This window comes from Enhydra lutris, unplaced genomic scaffold (assembly GCF_002288905.1).
Source record: "Enhydra lutris kenyoni isolate GAN:26980312 unplaced genomic scaffold, ASM228890v2 scaffoldscaffold17, whole genome shotgun sequence".
Taxonomy (NCBI): domain Eukaryota; kingdom Metazoa; phylum Chordata; class Mammalia; order Carnivora; family Mustelidae; genus Enhydra; species Enhydra lutris.
In genome coordinates this window covers 11,370,639-11,387,996 of record NW_019154101.1, presented here as the reverse complement: position 1 = coordinate 11,387,996, position 17,358 = coordinate 11,370,639, and the positions used below count along the sequence as shown (strand labels likewise).

Below are 17,358 nucleotides of genomic sequence, written 5' to 3'. Positions count from 1 at the left end.
AGAGTTAATCTGGGGAGGGGATGGATTACTGCCTGTTGCTGTTCTCACACATTTACTCTTCTAGATGAACTTCAGAATGGGATTGTCACAGCCTCACCCCACCCCACCCCACCTTCACCAGTAAGAACTCTGAAGGGAGACTATCCAAGTTCTGATCTTTGGATAGACTTGGCCTCTTTTTAATATTTAGTCTTCCATCCTGGATCACGGTATGATATGTTTATTTATTCAGGTCTTATTTTATGTCCTCCAGTCAAATACTACAGTTTATCTTTTTTGTGAAACTTACTGCTAGTTATGAATGAGGCCTTCTTCCATTTCAGTTTTGCAGTGAGAGGAAGAGGTAATTGATGTTCATGTGTCTAGGTGTGTTTACCTTACATCCTGCCACTTTATTCAGTCCTCTTTTTAGTACTCTATTTTTTTTTAAGATTTTATTTATTTATTTGACAGAGAGAGATCACAAGTAGATGGAGAGGCAGGCAGAGAGAGAGAGAGAGAGAGGGAAGCAGGCTCCCCGCTGAGCAGAGAGCCCGATGCGGGACTCGATCCCAGGACCCTGAGATCATGACCTGAGCCGAAGGCAGCAGCTTAACCCACTGAGCCACCCAGGCGCCCCTCTTTTTAGTACTCTAGTCTCTCTTTTTCTTTCCCAATTTTTCCTTTCCGGGGTTTTCTTCCTCTGCCTCTTTTTCAGGGCACTTCTACCTGGAAATCCCAGGAGTGTCTAAAGCTCCAAATAAAACTGAAATTCAGTAAGTCACAGCTAAAATGATCTCTCTGTGCCCTTAGGTTCAGAACTGCTCACTGCTAGCCCCTAGCTCTTAAAGCACGTTTGTATGCGTTAAGAGAAGATGCCCCTTTCTCTGGGCACTTGACTCTTATCTCCTGGAGAAATTGCCATAATTAACTAATTCAGTTGGAATAGGATTCATGCCTGTAAGAACATGTCATGGTGAATCTGCAGGTCCCCAGTGTCTCCTGCACCCGGCCCCCCTTAGGCAAGGCGTGCTCGGGCAATCTCAGTGCACAGCATTCTTTAGGTCTGTAGATTGTGCTGTCACTGCCTCAGTTTACCTCTCATTATATGTCACCTCTCGTCACAGTACAACCTCCGCCCCCCCAAAAAAGGACAAAAACAAAGTGCAATCCAATGTTCCTCTTCCCAGCCTCTCTCTTCTCAGACCCTCTAGCCACAGCCCAGAATAACCTTCCTAAAGCATTGGAAACCCCTACCCAAAGGCCTTTGCTGGTTCCTTGTTTTGGTCAGAGTCAGAAGTACTTCACTCCCTGGAGGCCCTCATCATAGCCATGCTACTTTTCCTTTCTGCCACCACCCGGTCTGTGGTCTTCCCACCACACTCTGGTGCCTTGGTCACTGCTGTCACCCTTCACTCTCTGCTTGCTCATCTGTAAAGGGAGAAGAGCAGCACTTCCTCAATAATTTTATGGTAAAAAGTAAAGATAGAGCATGCGAACATGACCAGCATGGGGCCTAGCATTTAACACGTTGATGTCCTTTCTCTTCCTTCCTTAGAACTCCCTCACCAGGACTTTGGAAACTGAAATGCTATGTAACATGTTACGATTACTTATGGCTCATTGTATGTCTGTTACCCAAAGTGCTTGTATTTGGGTAAGAATTCATCGTATTTGACCTATAATTAGGAACATTTGAAAATATTCCAGAAGAGGGGCACCTGGGTGGCTCAGTTGGCTAGGTGTCTGACTCTCAATTTCGGCTCAGGCCATGGTCTCAGGGTCATGAGATCAAGCCCCACATTGGAATCTGTGCTGGGGCATGGAGCCTTCTCCCTCTCCCTCTGCCTGTGTCCCCCACTCATGATCTCTCTCTCTCTCTCCTCCTCTCTCTCTTCCTCTCTCTCAAAATAAAAAAAGAAAGAAAATATCCCAGAAGAAAAAAAGTCTAGGGGCACCTGGGTGGCTCAGTGGGTTAAAGCCTCTGCCTTCAGCTCAGGTCATGATCTCAGGGTACTGGGATCGAGCCCCACATCGGGCTCTCTGCTCAGCAGGGAACCTGCTTCCCTTCCTCTCTGCCTGCCTCTCTGCCTACCTGTGATCTCTGTCAAATAAATAAATAAAATCTTAAAAAAAAAAAGTCTAACTTTGTAGCCTCAGTGTGCCCCCTGAAACAGGTGCCATAGGAAGGTTCCTGGCTGTGCCAGGAGACTCCTGGCAGGATAAGGATGCAGCAGAGGGTCCCCTAGCTGGCAGTCTAGTCTGTCCACGACTGAGGCACATGAGGAGGGAAGGTGCCAGCTGCCTCAAGGAAACACAGATTCTCTCTGCAAGAAATGGAGGGGGTTTGGAGGGCACTCGGGAAACAAGCTGAGAACAAACGCAGTCCTTCCCTGGTGGGGATTTCCTCCACCCCACTACTGTTGCCCTCAGAAAACAGGGGGAAAGCACTTGCCGTCGACTGCAGCAAATGTTTTGTGATTAGGAGTCAGTTTCCAAGTGTGTTCATTGGTTCAGAGAATTGACTTCATTTCAGCCACATTTGGCTGTCTGTTTGTCTTTTGTTCTAGACTTTCTCCTGATTTGGTTTCCATTGGGTTTGAATCCGAAACCATCTGTGAAAATTTTGGATCCAAATTAGAGTTTATCATAAGCACATATCTCAGAGAAACAGATGAAACCCAGAGTGGAACAGAAAGCAAACAAGAAATAATGCAATAACATTAGAAGCAGAATAGTGCCAGAGGGAAGGAACAGAAGGAAACTGAGAAGAGCTGCATAGAAAGAGGGAGCCAACCTTTCAGCAGAGGACTAGCCAGAGAAAGGGGTCTGAGCTGGGACAGAGTACTGTCTTTTTTTTTTTTTTTTAAGATTTATTTGAGAAAGAATCTGAGGAGGGGTGCTGGGAGCAGGAGCAGAGTGAGAGAGACAGACTCCCCGCTGAGCATAGAGCCTGTCTCGGCCTGAGCCCACAATGCCCAGATCATGATCTGAGCTGAAACCAAGAGTCCCACACTTAACCAGCTGTGAATCCAGGTACCCCACAGAGAACTGTTTTAATGGGCACATACAATTTACTTTGTACCAGAGATGGGCCCATGAGAAGTCCTATTTCCTCTCCATCGCTTCTCTCTGCCTTCTTTTCTCACTCTTCTTTCCCAGGGTCATCCTGACCTCCACTTGGAGAAGACATGCAGTGGGGCTCATCACTGATGGTGGGACCACCCTTCCTGCCTCCCCAAGTGCTATAGACTTTCAGACGTTTGGGTCATTGGTTAGAAAATGAGAGAGCTCTATCTCCAGCCCCACATCACTGAATATCTTCTCCAAATGGTTGACGTTGTTGATTTGACTTAGGAGATACATGTACATATTAAAAAATATTTTCCATGAAGTGTAGAAGAATATAGAGAGGAACATTCCTCTCCTGCCCACCCCTATCCCCTGTGCCCTCTATTCCCTCCCCAGAGGCTACTTATTCCATATGTACCTTCTCAGAGGTCATTCTTAGCTTTTAAAAATCATTACATCTTTGCTTTTTCCTTTTGTTGCTGAGGCTGAGGATTTACCTGCTGTGTTCTTTCTGTATCTGCCTTCTCCGTATCCCTTCCTCGCACAGACTTTGACCCTTGGTGGACAAACAGCTGTGAGCAGAATGAGTCGGACCCCATCCCTGCCAACTGCACTGGCTGTGCCCAGAAATTACCCCTCAAGGTAATGCTCCTGGAAGATACCCCGAAGAAATTTGAGAGGCTCCATCCTCTGGTGATCAAGGTGAGCAAGAAGCCTGATTCTCCCACTGCTAGACTATTTATTTAATCGCTAGCAAGCATCAAGCTCTGTGACATACCTGAGAAGGAATCCCATGTTTTGTTTTGTTTTTTTGTCCCGCTTTTGTTTTCTGCCTTGCCAAGACCGGACAGCTCTTGTTGTCCAAGGAGCTTCAGCATTTTCTATGCCAGTACCCTGAGGTCACGGAAGGCTTCAGCGAAGGGTTTTTCACCAAGTGGTGGCGCTGCTTTCCCGACTGGTGGTTCCCATTTCCTTATCCGTGGTGAGTGTGGGAAAGGGCACTAGGCCTGCATGCGGTAGGAAGGGGGCAGAGCAGATGTCCAAGCAGTACTGGCTACCCAGACCCTCCCTAGCCTCGCACTGGGCAAGCACTCTTCAAGTCAGATGAAAGCATCCAGATTTATTTCTGAAGACATGTTTATGCAGACTGCTTCCTGAGTGTGAGGGCTAGAGAGAAAGCATGAAGAACAGAAGGCCAACTTCATTTCCTGGCACTTGTTTGTGCCACGCTGTGTGCCTTAGTGCTTAGCGTCTCGTGCTCACTGGTGATGCTCATAATAGCTCTGGAAGTAGGCACTATCGTGGTCATTTTTCAGATCAGAAATGTGGGAATCAGAGAGGTTAAGAACCTTGCTTAAGGTCACCCAGCCAGGCTCGAAACCCAGATCTGTCTCCCTCTTCCTTCCTTTGTCCTGTAGAAGACACAGTCGAGGCACCTGGGTGGTATGTCAGTTAAGCGTCCAACTCTTGATACCGGCTCAGGTCATGATCTCTGGGTCTTGAGACTGAGCCTCCCATCAGGCTCCGTGCTCATCAGGGAGTTGTCTTCTCTCCCTCTGCCCCTCCCCCTGCTCACACTCATGCTTCCTAAAAAAAAAAAAGAAAGGTAAAATCTAAAAAAAGAAAACATGGTCCATTTCTTGGGGTGAGGGTTGCTGTCTAGAAAAAAAGAAGGAAAGCCAGTTTCCATCTAGAACCATTCCAGAAGAGAATTAAAATTGTTGTTGTTGGTTTTTTTTTTTTTGGTCTTTTTGTTAGATAATTTCTCAGTGCTTTGGTCTTTTTAAAAATTTGCCATTTATTTGCCTGATTGAATACTCTGGTTTAACTAGTCAGCTTCCCACTACATGCCATACCACCTTAGAAGAAAGTTCGTGATTTTTGCCTCCTCCTCCTCCCTTCTGTTCTCCCGCCTGGCCTGCTGTTAGTTACTTCAGTCTCTTTTCCAAGATAGAATGAATGGACTGTTTCTTTTCTTCCTCTATATGTTGTTTTAGCTGGACTTCATAAACACCCCACCACGTGTACAAATTGCAGCTGTGGAGTTACGTGTGTACGAGTGCATGTCACAATTAATTGATTTGGCATGACTCTTCTTCATGAACCTAATACTTAAGATATTGTCCTGATACTTTTCCCTGTTTACCTACCACCCACAGTTTTCCCACCCTTGCTTAGCTCTCTGTTAGTCATGGAGATAGAGGCTGGCTTGCCCAGCTGAATTACTTTTGTCTCTTTCAAACTTTTACAGGAGAAGACCTCTAAACAGAGCACGCATTTTACGTGAGCTTTTTCCTGTTTTCACCTACCTGCCATTTCCAAAAGATGCCTCCTTAAAAAAGTGCTTCCTTCTTCAACCAGAACCTATCGTGGGTAGTAAGGTAGGACACTTTAAGAGGACTTGGGTCTAGAGTTTTCCTCTTTTGGCACCTGGGCTGATGTCATAATTCCTTGCTTCCCTGCATGTCAACTCAGAAGGTGAATTGAAGGGACACCCACATAATCTAAAGTTCTCTCCATCTGTTGCTAGCAAGGAGACCTGCAGTGGCCCACCCTTCCACAAAGACGTGCTTACAGAAAGTCTCCTTACCTCGCAAATCTGTTTCCTGCCCTTGACACCTGAGGTCAATCTACTTTTCTACATTAGGAAATAAAATCCTGAAATTTAAAGGGACCCAAGCATGCAGTTAGTTTGACTTCCCTACCTCAAAGTAGACAGCAGCAAAGCTGTAAGCAGCTCAACTTACTCATTTTGTGGATGGGGCCACTGAGCCCCAGAGACAGTGAGTGATTTGCCCAAGGACACAGCAAATTAATAGGAGGGCTCTACCCACCCACCCCCCATTCCCAGGTTAGCTTTCCCCAGAAGTAAACAAATGAGAATCTTCAGGTGGAGAACCCGAAAAGCAAAAAGCTTGAGAAGTTTAGGGATGAAAGGGTTGCCAGATGTGCCCAAGGCAGGCAGACCAGTTTGGGTAGCACACTTCTTACTCAGTCCATGGCCAAGTACCCAGAGCCCACATTACCTCTCTGGGGCCAGCTGTTTTGTGTTGTGTCTGTTTACTTTTCTCTGAATTGCTCTTTTGTTGAATCTTATTCCTGAGGAAGGTTTTTGAGTTTAGATTGGTTTGGAAGAATTAATAGGATGAAATTTCCCAAACTGTGACCCCTATCAACTCTGGGTTATGTTTTCAACCTCCCAGTACTATTGTTTGGCTCCAAATTTGCTGAATCGTGGTAAAGGAATTTCAAAGCCTATAAAAAAATCATTTTGTCTAGAAGTAAGAACTTCTGTCTGCCAGCATTAGGGTGGAGGTGCTGGGCTCTTGCCTCAGATTTTAAAGAAGATTATTCTGCTGTCCCCGGCTAGAACTCAGGGCCCTAGTATGATTTCATCTTCATAGTTATGATATAATTCTGGGCGAGAGCTTTTATCTTTATCTTGGTTTTCCCACTTGAATCTGAAGTTAATTTCACCAATCTGCTTAACAAGAACACAGAGGATCCCAGCCAGAAGGTAAATACTAAGTTACTCAGATGCCTATCAGGGTCATGGTGTGGTTCACAAGCATGTTTTGGGAAGGGGAGTGGTCCAAAGAGGCAGAAATCCTGAGAGTCTGGTTTCTTAGAGCATCTGCTCCCCGCCCTGGCCCAGGCTTTCCTTTCTCTACAGTCTCGTTACTCCACCCTGTTGTCCACATCCCTGGGCCCTGGAGCCCTGTAAAGTCATATGTCTGTGGAGGCAGTCTTGGAATAGAAATTGGGCAGTGGAGATCCGATTGGAAGAGGCACTGGAGGAAAGAGGTGAGAGCCTGGCTTCCAGGCCCACTTCACCCAGTCCACAGTATCACCTGGGGCCTGGCCCGCTCCATCCCGTTGTCTGTTTCTTCCCATCCTGAGGGTAGAGGCACATGGTCCTGCCCCCTCTCAGGCCCATATGAAGAAGTGCTACATCCACTGGGTTTTGGTGTCCTGGGATTTCTTCAAGACTGCAGGTGTCTGGGCCTCTGCCAGTGAGTCGTAAGCCACTCATCCTCCTTAGTCCTCCTCCTGTCACGACACTGGCAATTGAATGGCTCTGCTGTTGCCATGGAAACAGCATTCTGGCCAGGGCCTGTGGGCACAACAGAGAGACCAGGGCTGGGGACAGGAGAAGATAGGGCCCAAACCAGACCTCTGGAGGGGCCCAGTGCTGAAGAGAAAACCGGGATGTGGCCTGGAGAGTCGGACTTTAGATCCTTGTTTTCTGTGGGCACAGAAAGCCTTTTCCTGGAGGGGATAGAGAAAGGAGGCCCTAAGGGTTTTCTCTCACCATCTAGGTAGGAAGAAAAGCCTGAGCAAGACCAGCCTGACCTCTCCCTTTGTCTCTACTCCTTGCCCACATCAACACCAGGGTTCACAGCCAGACCTGGCCCACAGCCTGTTGGTGGCAGTAGTCTGCCCTCCCAAGTGAATCGTTCCTGTGGGGGCGCGGAGCCTGGCTGCCTTCTAAGGGTCTGAAATCTAAGGCCATTCTTACTGCCATTAGTTTTTCATCAGTACTGTGATCTATCTGCTCACCCAGGTCTTGCCCAAGAGTGTAAACTTGAACTTCTTGCTGCTCAGTTCTCTTCCAGACCCTGGCAGTAAGAAGTACTATTCCACGGAACATTGCACAAAGGAAAGGCAGGCCATCTCTTTCTCTGAAAAGTCTGGATCCAGCCAGACCCTCAGAAGGTCGTGTACTTTGACCAGTATGTGTTGGCCTCTCCTAGACTTATTAAATCATACGTAGATGATTTGCCGTCTACCTGCTTTGGAGCTGTGGCTAGAAATAGCAGTGAATTATGAAGCTCATGCTAGATCTGCATTGCGGCTGGTGCTAAGGATGTCTCTTTAGCAGAACCCGCAGAAGAGATCTCAGTACCTGGAGATAGGGACGCTGAGTCCCTGGTCTCAATACCAGGAGACGCCAGGTTTAGGAGAAATTAGTTTGTTTTAATCCTTCGGACATAATTGTGAATGGTGTCATTGGTTCTCTTTTGCTTTTTGCTCAGGCTGCTAGAAAAGTCAGAGCCATATATATATATATATATATATATATATATATATATATATATATATTTGTATGTTAATCTCCCATGCCACTGGTTTTTATTTTGTTTCCTTTTCCTTCTCCCGTGTTTTTTTTTTTTTTCTTCCCTCCAGATGTATAGAATGCATGACCTGTTCATCGTTGGCAGTGGTGAGGCCATGTTGCAGCTCATTCCTCCCGACCAGTGCCGAAGACACTGCCAGTCAGTAGCGATGCCCCTAGAGCCGGGGGATATTGGTAGGTGCCCCCGCCCCGGGTGGGGCAAGGTCAGTCACAGGATCTTTGTAGTTCTTAAGAACTGTTTTGAGAATTGACACAAAGTTTCAATTAGCTAGAGTCAAAAATAGCCTTCTTTTATGGACAGAGTCAATATTTATGCTTTAGGTGGAACACTAGGCTAAGGAAGAAAGGTAGCACAGAGAAATGCCTCCTTGTATATACATTTAGAATGCATGATGTGTCTGTCGGTCTTAGAAGTTTCCAGTTAGAAGGCATTATAGAAAATACTGAGAGCAATCCTTTATTTTTCAGATAAGGAGCTTGAGACCCAGAAAGGAGAGGTGACCATCCCAGGTTCCCATCAGCTAAGCAAAGCATTGAGCTTAACGTGTCTTCTGCAACAGAGTCAGGCCAGGGGGAGGTACAATTCTAAATTCGAGGAAACCCTTTCTGTGCCTGTTTTGTTCATAAAACAACACAAGCAGTGTGCAAGGGCAACAACCTCATAGGGGAGTATTACCTTCCCTGTGGCTCCTACAGCCAGGGCCCCCCTTCACAGTCATGACTCACCCTTGGCTCCATGATTTCCCAACTGTGGCCTGTTCTGTGCATTATTTTCTAAAAATCTATTCCAAGAAAACAGGTCTGAATCAATTGCTGTCCATAGCAATCAGTTTGACGGTAGAGTTTTCTTGGCAGAAGCAAATACCAAGTGTCACAATTGCCCTCTCTGTTCCTCCTGCCTCACGAAGCCTAGGGGAAGCTTAGCACCCATGACAGAGCCCACGCTGGTTTTCCCAACTGATTCCTTTTCATTTTACCTCCACAGAAGACCCCGGTCCCTACTTCCCCTCATTTGGAAGTAGGGTTTAGACTGCAAACTATGACAAGCTTTAATCCACGTTACATAACTTGTTTTAGTTTAGAAATGAAAATAATGTGCAAATTAAGCATTAACTGATAATGGAGCACAGCTGGCCTGGCCTTTGGGAATTACTGCAAAAAAGAGGATTTTTGTGTAGAAATTGTTCTGAAGCTATTTTCCTGTAGTGGAGGTGACCCTTCTGTGAGGCAGGACTATTGCACAAGTCTGTGTGGCATTTGGGGTTGAGTGTGTAGTGATGTTTGAAAAAGCTTCTGTCTTCTGTTCTACAGAAGTCTTGACAGTTCAGACAACTACAGAAATACCTCAGTTATCCAAAGTTTAGGTTGCTGGAGCCCACAGACATCTAGAATGCCAATTACAGAATTAAGGGGAGTAAATGGAGGACAGGCAGTGACCAAAGAAGCTGTGAGCGTCAAAGGCTGGTGGGAGTAGTGCAGAAAAGCCTCAGACCCAGAGCGTGATCACCTGCCGTGCTCTGACTGGCCGGTTTGCTGACCGGAAGGAAAGGAGGCCTATGGGTAGCAGTGTCCATGAAAGGCCAGCCACAGGACAGCAACGTGGGGAAGGGATGGGGGCTTGACTAGAACCAAAGGAAGAGGGCAGGTCTGGGAGAAGAACGGGGTGGTGGGGGTTGGGGAAGACAGCGGGCTTCTGGAGCAGTGGCAGAAACAGAAGCCATGGATGCAGCTGCCACAGTTAAAGATGAGGACAAGAGGGCCTCCTGGGTGGCTCAGTCGATTAAGTGTCTACCTTCGGCTCAGGTCATGATCCCAGGGTCCTGGGTTGAGTCCTACATCAGGCTCCCTGCTCAGCAGAGAGTCTGCTTCTCCCTCTCCCTCTGCCCCTCCCCCTGCTTGTGTGCGGTCTCTCTCTCTCAATAAGTAAAGTCTTTATAAAAATACATAAATAAAGACAAGGACAGGAAAGCAGAACCTGACAGCAAAGGGGAATAATTCAGTGCTGCTTGTAGGATGGGGGCATCTCCAGCACCTTTGGGACCCTTAAGAATCGCACTGGTTTTCTGGTTTTCGACAAAATAAGCATTGTTCTCTGAAGGCTGAGGGGAAGGGGACAGGGATACATGTCACCAGAAAACCTGTGCTGAGAAGCATTTTCAAGAACGATGTAGGGGTCAGGCCTCAGAGGCTGACACTGGTGAGCCCGCACATGTGCTGTGATTGAGGAGTCACTGCCCATGGTGACCTTTCTTGAGTCACCAAGTAGAAGTTAAATTCTGTTCAGTGCTCTCAGTTTAAAGATAGGTAAGGTACATCATACTCTAGAGATGTTTCCTTCGGGAGATTATTGAAGTGTTCAAGTTTTTAAAGCTTTTAAGTTTACAGCTCACGTCAGTTTTTCCTGAAGAGTTCTTCAGATCACTCATGACCTGGGGGTAGGAGCACGAGCCCTTTAGAAAGGCTCTTGGCAAATAGGGCTCTTGGGTCCTTTAATTTTGGGAACCGCCTGTCTTGTCATTACATAGTACACGTTAGTGTACCAAAGGCTCCAGAAGCCTTGGTGGAACCTAGTGTTTCTCAGACTGACTTGACTATGGAACCCATTTCCCTTGGACTATCTTTCAGGCTGATGCTGTTTGCAGAACATGATTTAGGACATGCTGGTTTGAGCTAATCTGGATGTTCTATCATGAGACAGTGTTAGAGATCACAGGAGGAGAATTGGACTGGGGGGGGGGTCCTGCTCCCCCTCGGAATTCATCCTGTCTTCTTGCTGATAAAGATGACATGGGCCTGAGAATTGATGCCCAGCTCCAACCTCATCCGGAACATCCTGCCCTTTTAAACTTGTTGAATTGAGTCCTCGTTCCCCCAGCAAGTGGTGGCGAGGAGGCACTTTGGTTCACAGTGACTCCTGCCAGATGTCAGTTTGCACAGAGGCCCGAGCACTGGGGGTGTTACTCGAGGCAGACCTGTCTTGCTCCTGCCCCCAGGTGTGCCTCGTCCCTGACATTTACCTGCTGTCCTGTTGCTCTTTCTCTATAAGGCTATGCCGGTGCCACCCACTGGAAGGTCTACGTGATAGCCAGAGGGGTCCAGCCTTTGGTCATCTGTGATGGAACCACCCTCTCAGAACTATAGGAAACAAGAGCTGTACAGAGGAACAACTTCGAGAACTGAAGATCAGATTGAAAGGGGAGAAATAAAAACGATGAAACCACTTTCCAAGGTCACTTAGTTACCTACCCTGTGCATGCATGTATGAGCCAGCCATATGCTGGAGGCCATGGCCAGAGCCTGGCCCTCCCAGTCGACTCTTCCAGCCTAGTTGCTTGGCCAGGACTTTGCCAGTACCTACCTGTGAGGGATTGGGCTCTCCCATCTTCCACACCTTTTGGAACCACAGCCTCGAGGCTGCCCCTCAAGCAGGAAACAGGATTGGTGCCTTCCCTTACTCGCATGGCATGATCCCTTCTGCTGGCTCCCTGGCCACAGAGAGGGCAGCCAGCAGGTCCAGACTTCAGAGCCGTCCCTCACCAGGTGGTCCTGCTTGTCCTTTCTTCCTGGCCACACCACCCTGTACTTCTGTTGAAAGCCATAGCTGATTAAAGAAGTCATTGCAGTTTCCCCAGCAGCACAGAATCTAGAACCCATGAAACAGGATTAAGTAATCTCATTGCACTCAAGAAAAGCACCGCTTTCCCAGTGTCCATGACTCTTGGAGTCTCAGTGATGCCAGGTTGGAGTGTGATTATAATTGAAATGGTAATTCCTAAGGTAATACTTGCCTCCATTTGATCAAGTTCTTAGGCCTACCCCCACCCCAACCCCTTCTTGCTTGGCTTGCAGAAGCTGGACTCCCCGTCCTCCTTCGCTGGCAGGTCCAGAGCCCTGGACTGCTGAGGCGGCACAGCTTCTGTCAGCTGGGTTGGTTTACCAAGTGTCTTCAGAGGGGATGAGTTAGAGTCCTGGCCTGGGGAGAGGGTGCCTCCCCGGGTTTGATCTTTAGGGTCCAGCTTTCTGCAGGGAAGATGTTTTACAGATGTGTCAAGCTGATGTTGTAATATGGTTGGGGAAGGAACTCCAGACCCAACGTGTTTGCCAGCTGGGTGTGCGACTCTGGGATCCTCTGTCTTGAAATGATTTCTTTCTCCTGGGAAACAAGGTGAGGTATTTTTATCATTTGTAAAAATATAAAGCTATGTTCTTTCAGTTGGGTGATTCCCTATGCTCATTGTTTTCTCCAAGTGCTTTTAATATGTATTAGTTAAATGGTGTAAATAAGGGCATACTTTTCTTCCTCTTTTTTCCCCCCTTTATTCCTTTATTGATGCTGCTATTTTGATACCTGGCTTCTAGTCACTCTGTCGCCAAGCTGAGAAAAAAGCCTGACTGTGGCCCTTGGTTCTGAATCGCAGGAATCAGATGAGTACAGGGTCCATGGCAGAGTGGACCAGAGGCAGACAGTGGCGAGAGAAGGGGGTGTGACTCCTTGCAGGGTCCTTCCTCTGCATCCTTGGAGGTGACCTTGGACCTTATCCCTGGGCTCTCTCTTAGCACATCTCCTGAGCAGTGTTGGGGATCAGCAAGGCACTGAAAGGCTTGTTTGTGGGTCTGTAAAGGACAAGAATGGTTCACAGAGCTCAGGGCGGAACTAATTGGCCTCTATGGACTTGAGTGAAATTAGGATAAATGGTACCTGAGGGAATTTTTCCTTAAACAAGTCTGTGCCTTGTGTGGGTTAATACAGGCAAAACAAAATTTTTTGTAGATATAAAAGTCATGCTGCTAAGCAGTTATGATTTAAGAGGTTTTATTTCAGAGGGATCATCTTGAGGCCAGCTTTGCGCAAGCTTTTAGGGCCTTTGCAGTGTCCTTACCCCCGCTGCGCATGGAGAATTATATGTAAACAAGTGAAGAGTTTTCTTCATTTGGGCCCTTTGGGTTAACAAAAGAGAGGGTTTCTTAGAAGAAAAAGAAACTTTTGGTGACCGAGATTTCTGTTTTGTCTTTATGAATTACCCTGTGTTCCTTCTCCATTTCACTCCTGCCCTTCATACCTTCAATGTTCATAAAATATCTGCTTCAGCTCAAAATTTTGAAAACTGAGAAACCCTTGTATGTGTTGCTGTTCAGAGGTCTCTCCTGGAAAGTCCCCTAAGCCCCTGAGCTGTCTACAGTTCAACCAAAAAAATGGTGTGGCAACAAAGAAGCAGAGATTTTTGTGCATTTCCTACTCTAAACTTAAAATCTATCCTGTTCAGAGTTGGTCAATTTCTGTTAAGGGAGGAATTTTCCGAAGAGAGTTTTCCCCTCTTAATTACTGGATACGTAGAAGTAATTTGCCTTCTTCTCAAGGCAGTTCTGACAAGCAGAATACAGGAATGGCTTCCCTCAGGAATGGCCTAATTGGCAGCCCAAGGCCTTGTGTGAGGGTGCTGCTCACCCAGCTCTCGGCTTTTTGGGGAAGTGGCGGAAGTCCCTCCACATGACCCCGTGTGCTGAAGAGAGTCATCAAGATGAGGTGGAAGGGTGAAGGGCAAGTATACTTGTCCGATATTGGTAACACATTATACCTGTTCAGGCTTATAAAAAGAGGCAGAACTTACCCTCTCCCCACTCTCAATTTTTTTAGAGAAGGGAGGGAGTAAAATAATAGGGTTTTGAGCATAGAATCTAGGGGCACCTGGCTAGCTCAGTCAGGGAAGCATGCCACTCTTGATCTCAGGGGTTATAAGTTCGAGACCCATGTTGGGTGAAGAGATTACTTAACAATAAAATCCTAAAAATTAACAAACAGAATCTACGTATTTGGTGAGAAACAAAACAGTTTTAAGAAATGGGTAGGTTATGGGGCACCTGGGTGGCTTAGTGGGTTGAGCCTCTGCCTTCTGCTCAGGTCATGGTCTCGGGGTCCTGGGATCGGTCCCCACATTGAGCTTTCTATTCAGCAGGGAGCCTGCTTCCCCCTCCCTCTCTGCTACTTGTGATCTCTCTCTCTCTCTCTCTCTCTCTCTCTCTCAAATAAATAAATAAAATCTTAAAAAAAAAAAAAGAAATGGCAGGTTTAGGCTTGTTTTCTAAGGATAAGAATGGTAATGTTTGTTCAGTCCATTCTAAGAGGGCCTCAGTCTCCGTGGTCTTCTTTAATCGTTACTCAGTCCTGTCGAGTAGGTGTTAAAGCCTCATTTTTCGGAAAACCTGGGCTTAGAACAGTTACCTGCTGGTCAGTAGGTTGTTGGTTTTGCAGCTCAGTTTCGCTGCCTCAGCACAGCCTGGTGCCCAAGAACCTAGCTGTGGGTTTAGTTGCCCGGGGCGTGTCCCCACTGGGTCAAGAGAACCTCGGGGTAGGGTCAGCAAGTCAGGAACTCTTCAGGGTTTGTTTTCAAGATTGTTTTAGACAGAAAGGGAATAGAAGAGGATCTAACCAGATGACTTTTATAAAAATCCTTTCACTTTCTCCCTCCCCATTTGAAAACTCTTTAGAGTGAGCGTGGCTGGAACACAACTGTGTCCAGCCATTTTCCCATCACACATGTTTCCAGATGTGTGAATAGAAGAGGGACTTTGCCCAGTTCCAGTTGTGGCTCCCTTTAGAGTTTACCTCAGTTGTTTTTCAGCTCTCTGTTTTCTCATCCCTTCTTCCCAAACCCAGCATAGGCCTCTGTGTAGGAGCAATTCGTTTTTTAAAAAACTGTCAGTCTCCTTCGCTGCCGGTGATGGCCTCACTCATTTTAATATAGTCTGGGATGAGAGTTTGTTCCTTAACCAGTGGCTTCCATAATGAACATTCAAAAGCCCAAAGCAAATGTTCATTTTTCACCTAATCCTTGCTCGCAGGAGGCGGCCAAGTTGTAGGGGAAAGAGCCAGAGCTCTCTGGTTGCATGGAGACAAGTGATCATGACTTTTTGAGAATCAGTTCTTGATCAGAAGGGTCTTTTAGGCTTTTGAGCTCTCCTGATGATGGAGGAGAAACTCTCCTAACTTAACGAGTTCACACTCAATAGCTTTAAGTGGTGACCCATCCCTAACTAAAACTGGTCAAAGGAAAGCAATGCAGAATGTGCTTTAGATGGCATTTCCCCCCTTTTTTAAATTTTAAATTTCGGTTAACATACAGTGCAGTATTGGTTTAAGTGGCATTTTAGATTGGGATTCTGTGTTTGGAGCTACGCATGTTGTGCACAGCGCTGACAGGTGTTGGGACCAGGAGGCCAGGAAGGGGCCAGTGCTTATGGGGATAACCCTGTAGCGAATGAAAAATGGGAGGCTCTGGAAATAACGCTGTGTCGCCATCAGCATGCATCTCCCCGGCCTCCCCACCCCCAGTCTCCCGATATCTTCCCAAAGAAGCAGCTTCTTCCACAAAAGCGTCTCCAGGAAGATGGACAGGTGCTTCCCTGTTGTGCACCACACCCAAGTTGGCCCACCCTTGGACACAGTACGGTTTTATGCGCTGGCCTTGGTGAGAAACCATCCAGCCAGCTTGTCTCTCGTCCAGGTCCCTTAGTGTCTGGTTTCCCTGCCCTGCATAATTTAAGCATTAGAGCTAAGTACATCTGTCATTTTCCTCTCTCCAGAGACTGGGAAATGTCCAGAGTTTTTCAGAAGAGTGGAGAGAAGAAATGTTATGTAACTCCTAGTGTAGGCCTGGAACTGTCCAGACATGGTGGGACTGGGGCTGAGCTGGAAACCATTCCCCCTACACTTTGTGCGTCTTTTAGTCGGCGTGGATCCAAGCGTGAGCCCCAGCTGCAGATACCTGAGCAGAGAAGGGAAACCAGACTAGAGTCAGACAGAAACTGGGGAGTCAGGCCATCAGGGTGTGCCAAACTTTATTTACATTTCCTCACAACAGCTCTGTGGGGTAGGGGAGGTCACCCTGTGAAGCCACTTTTACTCAAAGATCAGCTGTGTCCCAGCCTCCAAACTCTAGCCCCTCGGGACACTTTTGGCCCTTTCAGGAACAAGCTCTTGCCCACAAGAATTCATGACAGGTTCAGACAGACACAAGGCATTCCCAAGAACCCCTAGTCTCATCATGACCAGCAACTTTGCCCCCAAACTTCTTGTCATAGTGTCCCCCCTCAGAAATGTGCCAGCTGTGATCTCCTCTGTCCTGCAGAAGAGTCAATAACAGGTGTCTAGGCTGGGGGAGCAGACTGGAGGGCAGAGCTAAGCCAGCAACTCCTGCTCAGCCTCTTCCCTGCCCAGGGACAGGTCTTGGGATAGCTGCTGTGCATCTTCAGGGAACCAGGGAAGGTCCTGATAGGCAGAGGGAGACGGATACCTGTCCCAACCGTGCATGTGTGCTGTTCTAATATGTATTCGGTGCAGAATGTTGACGGTAACTTAATGTACTGCAAACTTGTAAAGACTTCTGCCATGTAAAGAATGTATGTAAATTAAAGTTTTATGTAATGAAAGCTCTTACTTTTGCAATTAAAAGTGTGTATGTTGGTTGATAAGAACTTTCCTATACTTGGTGTCATTCTTAAATTTCCAGGTTTCTCTTTCCCCATAACTCAGGAGACATCTAGCCACATCGTACTCATTAGGCAGCCCCGAGGTGCCTTCGGGGGCCTCCCGGTCACCTGTCCCTGATGGCCCCGGTCCTCTCTAACATTCTCTCCCAACTTTCCCAGATTTCTCTTTTCTTCCTATCCCTGCACTTTGCCCAGAAATCAAATGAGACCCTGGGTGCCTTTTTCTGTCTCCCCAGCCAGCTGCACATGATCCAGATGCCATCACAGTGTCACCTCCCCTCTGGATGTCCTTGGTTCTTGAGGGAGGTCAGCCAGGCCTCTGCTGGCCCACGGGAGCCAGCTGCCACTGATCAGGGCCACTCTTGGCACTCAGTTAACCTTACAGTGCAGGTTTGAGTTAAGTCATTTTGTTGTGTTCACATTTTTTGTGTGATTTCTTTTTTATCTACATACAAGCTTTATATAAATGCATGACTAGGACTATTTCTTGGGGCTCCTGGGTGACGCAGTCAGTTGAGTGTCCAACGTTTGGCTTCGGCTCAGGTCTGACCCCTGGTTTGTGGGATCAAGCCCCACGTCAGGCTCCATGCTCAGCGCAGAGTCTGCTTGACATCCTCTGTCCCTCGCCCTCTGCCCCTCCCACTCTGCCCCTCCCACTCATGCTCTCTCTCTCTTCCTCTGTA

At 47.2% G+C, this 17,358-nt stretch overlaps 1 protein-coding gene across 3 annotated transcripts in view; it reads left to right on the top strand.

Moving 5' to 3' along the window:
• LOC111147522 (chromosome unknown C6orf89 homolog) overlaps positions 1 to 13,911 on the top strand; it is a 44,507-nt gene extending 30,596 nt beyond the window's left edge. For all 3 annotated transcript variants that reach the window (XM_022503574.1, XM_022503572.1, XM_022503573.1), the window contains 5 exons: positions 3,599 to 3,753; positions 3,894 to 4,033; positions 5,303 to 5,432; positions 8,239 to 8,362; positions 11,235 to 13,911. In XM_022503574.1, coding sequence (XP_022359282.1) covers positions 3,599 to 3,753; positions 3,894 to 4,033; positions 5,303 to 5,432; positions 8,239 to 8,362; positions 11,235 to 11,329 — 644 coding nt within the window. In that variant the 3' untranslated portion in view covers positions 11,330 to 13,911. The remainder of the gene's footprint in view (positions 1 to 3,598; positions 3,754 to 3,893; positions 4,034 to 5,302; positions 5,433 to 8,238; positions 8,363 to 11,234) is intronic.
• The last annotated feature ends 3,447 nt before the right edge of the window (positions 13,912 to 17,358 follow it).